We start from the raw sequence: 4,097 nt of genomic DNA on the forward strand, positions 1-4,097 counted from the left end.
TAGAATAAAGCTCAAGTGCTTCCACTACCATCACTATATTACCTATCACTTTGGTTTTTAAATCTCAACTTATATTGTTTTCATTTATGATAGAATTTACTCCTACGCTTAAAACCTAATGCATTGAGTGCAAACCGGAAGTACAATACGAAGTTGCCGAAATGACAACTCAATTAACTGCAAACTTTAATGGAACTTAACTCAGTTCCTTTTTAGCTAAAACCACTGGAAAACAATTACATTGGTTACATAATAACATTATTCATCTGAATAATTTAAAACTTAACGTTATCAGTTTAAATGTACTTTCCGCCAGAATAGTCCCACATGGAGCCAACTGGGAGACTGAAAATACTTTATAAAATAGTTTCTTATTGTTGTATTCGACAAAAGCTTATTGTTTTCTATACGAACGATTATTTGTCTTGCGTCGTTACCCGAGCATTGTTAGTTCCATTGAAGTTGATTACATCACTATGAAAAAAGACTGTCGCATCAAGTTAATATTACTTTTTAAAATTATTAATGAGCCGTTACTACACTATTGTGTTATAATAAAAATACCTGATGTTATATACTTACAACAATAAAAGGTTTTTGTTCCTAAATTATTAATTAATTAAACTTTAGAATTTGCGTCAAATAATCTCCCTTAAATATGGTTTAAGTCTTGGGCAGATGCACATTGAGTTGATTGCTTTTGTGGAGGTATTTAGTTCTAGAGAGCTTGTCACGCGCATCACGGTCACCGAAGGTATGATCTAAATGTATAAATTATTTGACCTAATGGGTATAAAGTAGAATTTGTCGACCTTTCAGCATATAATTTCAGTAACATATTACCACTCATTGAAGTAAAAATATTGTTTTTATGATTGTAATAAATTATCATTTTCAAAATTCCAACCACTACCACTTCCTAAAATGTACTCTATCCGTTGGCCATGCTCTAGGTAAACGAAAGCTCTCAATCTTTCCGGAAAGCGTGGGCATTTAGCTTCATTACTTTTTTCCCTTTTATATAAAAAAGCAATTTATCATTTATATTAACTTTCTCAAACGTACGCTCCTAGGCGCAAACAGAAAGATTACACGAGTACACAAATCTGTTGTTGATCCAAGCTTCTATGGTTGTGTTTAATCTTATAATGTTTTCCGACATTCTTAACTTGACATAAAGGAATATATATATACATGTCCTCTGTAGCCCTGTTTACTAATTATAAATAAATACGAGGGCGGAGAGAAGCCTATATATATTATGTGTTACACTGTATTTTCGACAGTGATTGTTAATTACTAATACTACTATCTTTATTATTATAAATTGTAGAGTAATGTATTAGTAGATGTATTCAAATTTATAAACAATTACTACTTATTAAATTTACTACTTATATCTAATAGTCAATTTTGATGTGTGTCATAACTCGTAAAATAAATTTTGCATTTCAGTCAAGCATTGAAAAACTGAAACACAAAACGAAGATATTATTTTCCTTCTTTCAAAAGCAAAACCAAAATAAAGGGTTCTTTAGTTTTATTTACTTCCTTTTACTTAATATGTACCCAAATTATACTTCAAACCGCTTTATATATCAAAATAAACTGATAAGTAAATATGTTTGTGTTCGTTATCTACCAGATAGCATCTAACTGAAGAACAATTTATCAAGTGTCGTTAAACTTGTTTTGTCAAGTTAGGTATTTGACTGGGTATATGAAACAAGCCACTAAACGCTCAACTGTCGGAAAAGGCAGTTTTCTTTTTATGAGTTGATGTAAACAACAGCTAACACCAATGAAACCAGCGAGTTTATGGCTTGACACAGTAGTAAGCTCAGCTTAAAAATACGGTTCGCTTTTATGTCTAATAAAGAAATACTTGGATAGATCTAGAACGCTTCTATTTTCAAACAATCAACAATGTACGTAGATCGTTTACGCAGTCACGCCGTCACGTACAATATTATATCAATCAGTGCTATGGCGTGCTTTGATAAAACAGTATCTAAGTACATATTATAGGAATCAAAGTATCGATGGTATTTTTAAATAATTACCACTGGATCGTCTGTTATACATACAAATAGCATACCTATGTTTTAGACAAGGGAATGGGCACCCAAACATTTGAAATGATCAACTACAGGGAAAAAAACTAGATTTCTCAATTCCACGCTATTTTTGTTCGTCTAGTAAAAGTCGCATCATTTTTAAAATGGTCTAAATATGTTCGGCTAAAAATACTTTGTTGAAAATCAATTTCACTTAAAATAAAATACAACCTCTCTGGTTTGACAGGTTTCGTTTTTCCCAAGTGTACATAACCATTCGGTGTGGACAGTGTATAGGTTAGTGTACCTATTCTTTTTTTCAGCGGAATTTCCAAGGGGACTATTTACCCATGAAAAAAATGCTTTTAAGGTTCCGTAGAAATCAAGAAACCTTAAACTATAGCAATGGGTTTAATACTTTGGGAAAAGCAGTCACGTTCGGCTGATAATCAACGTCGAACCACCTCAACTTCATATAATTTTGTTTGTCTGTGCATAGCTATGAAAAACTAAAGCCTGTAGAGAAAATAATCGCTAAAATGTATTTTCTTCTGTTTTACAAGTAAATTCTGACCGTTCGTGGAAAAAGGTACCTTATCTCCCCTGAGCAAATTGCGTCCAGGAGAGCCAAAACTAACTTTTTACTAACTAACTCACTTACTAGGAGTTCCAACTTGAAAACTTCATAACTGGTGTTGTAACACCAGTTGCAGTAACCAATAACACCTGCTGTTAGCTATAGGTATTAATATGTTTTTTAAAACTCATTTATGGCATGCGCTATTTGCAGGTGGTGGTGAAATGCTGCTGTATTTGTTGTCCTTTATCCTATCGGTGTCAGTGTTGACCGCCAGCGGCAGTAGCGGCGGGGATGACGCCGATGTGGATAAACGGTTCATGATGAGACCGATGGACCCGTTAACGCGGCGCAGCGCCCTAGACAAAAACTTCATGCGGTTCGGACGCGCCCTAGACTGTTGGACGGCCGCCGGGGCGGCGATTAAGCGACGCGATCCGGCCGCTGCCATAGGCCGCAGGCTGGATTCGAATTTCATCAGGTTCGGCCGTCGTGATTCCAACTTCATCCGGTTTGGCCGCGGTGAGGTGTACACGCCCGGCGACAACAAGATACCCCGGCGCCACTTCGACGTGGACGTGGACGGCCTGGAAGTTCGGTTCGGTCGTTCCGTGCAAAACAACGACAACGCCGCGGCAATGGCCTACGACCGGGCCGCTGCCACACCGTTGAACCGTTGAACGGACGGATGGCTCGACCTATTAATTATATTTTAGAGTGTTATTTTTTTCTTTTTTGTCTTCCACTCCTATGCCACAATAACCTTATTTATAATTGACTATAGCTGTTATAATATTAAACTATGAATATTGATAGTCTGCTATTAAGTGGTTCTTATATTGTTTTAATCGTGAACTTTAAATTAGTGTTATTTTTTATTCACTACGATTTTTAAAAATATAAACCCCGTTGGTCAATCACGCATATGTAACTATGCAGTTGTCGTCAGTATTTGTGCACTAAATATATTATTCATAATAGTTACAATTACAAAGTACACAAGTATAAGTACTTTATTAAAAAATTAATTTTTTTAAACGTTATATTATTCACAAAAGTGTTATTTACAAAAATAATACACCCCATATATCATTCCTAGTTATAGATCTTAAAAGTTTCTTTTAAAAGATTTGAATACACAATACAGTGACTTACTTTAATTTTTTTAATGCAATTTTAATATTGTTTATACATTTTCTAAAGATTGTAAATCTAATAAATATCCAATACGTTATTTTTGAAAAACAATATTATTTAATGAACATTATTAAAATACTTTTTGACTACTCGTTGGTTTGATTATTTTGATTGTTGATAAAAACATTTATGTTTCTCTCGAGTATTTTGACAATCAAGTTTTCAAAGAGCAGGTGACTAAATAGCCGGTTCAACGGTTCTTACTCAATTTTTTGTTTAAACTACAAATTATGATAATATTGATTAATTGATAAATAATATATAAT

At 33.9% G+C, this 4,097-nt stretch overlaps 1 protein-coding gene across 1 annotated transcript; it reads left to right on the top strand.

Moving 5' to 3' along the window:
- Positions 1-2,858: 2,858 nt before the first annotated feature.
- Positions 2,859-3,314, top strand: LOC126841989 (FMRF-amide neuropeptides-like). The gene has a single exon (XM_050578823.1). The coding sequence runs from the start codon at positions 2,859-2,861 to the stop codon at positions 3,312-3,314; it is 456 nt and encodes a 151-aa protein (XP_050434780.1).
- The last annotated feature ends 783 nt before the right edge of the window (positions 3,315-4,097 follow it).

This window comes from Adelges cooleyi, unplaced genomic scaffold, assembly GCF_023614345.1.
Source record: "Adelges cooleyi isolate 19-005CV unplaced genomic scaffold, UGA_ACOO_1.1 ACOO_flye_CR_arks_rails_tigmint_CR_PRNA_41, whole genome shotgun sequence".
Classification (NCBI taxonomy): domain Eukaryota; kingdom Metazoa; phylum Arthropoda; class Insecta; order Hemiptera; family Adelgidae; genus Adelges; species Adelges cooleyi.

Excerpts from the sequence above, each read along its gene's own strand:
- LOC126841989 (XM_050578823.1), top strand. The coding sequence starts at position 2,859 with ATGCTGCTGTATTTGTTGTCCTTTATCCTATCGGTGTCAGTGTTGACC.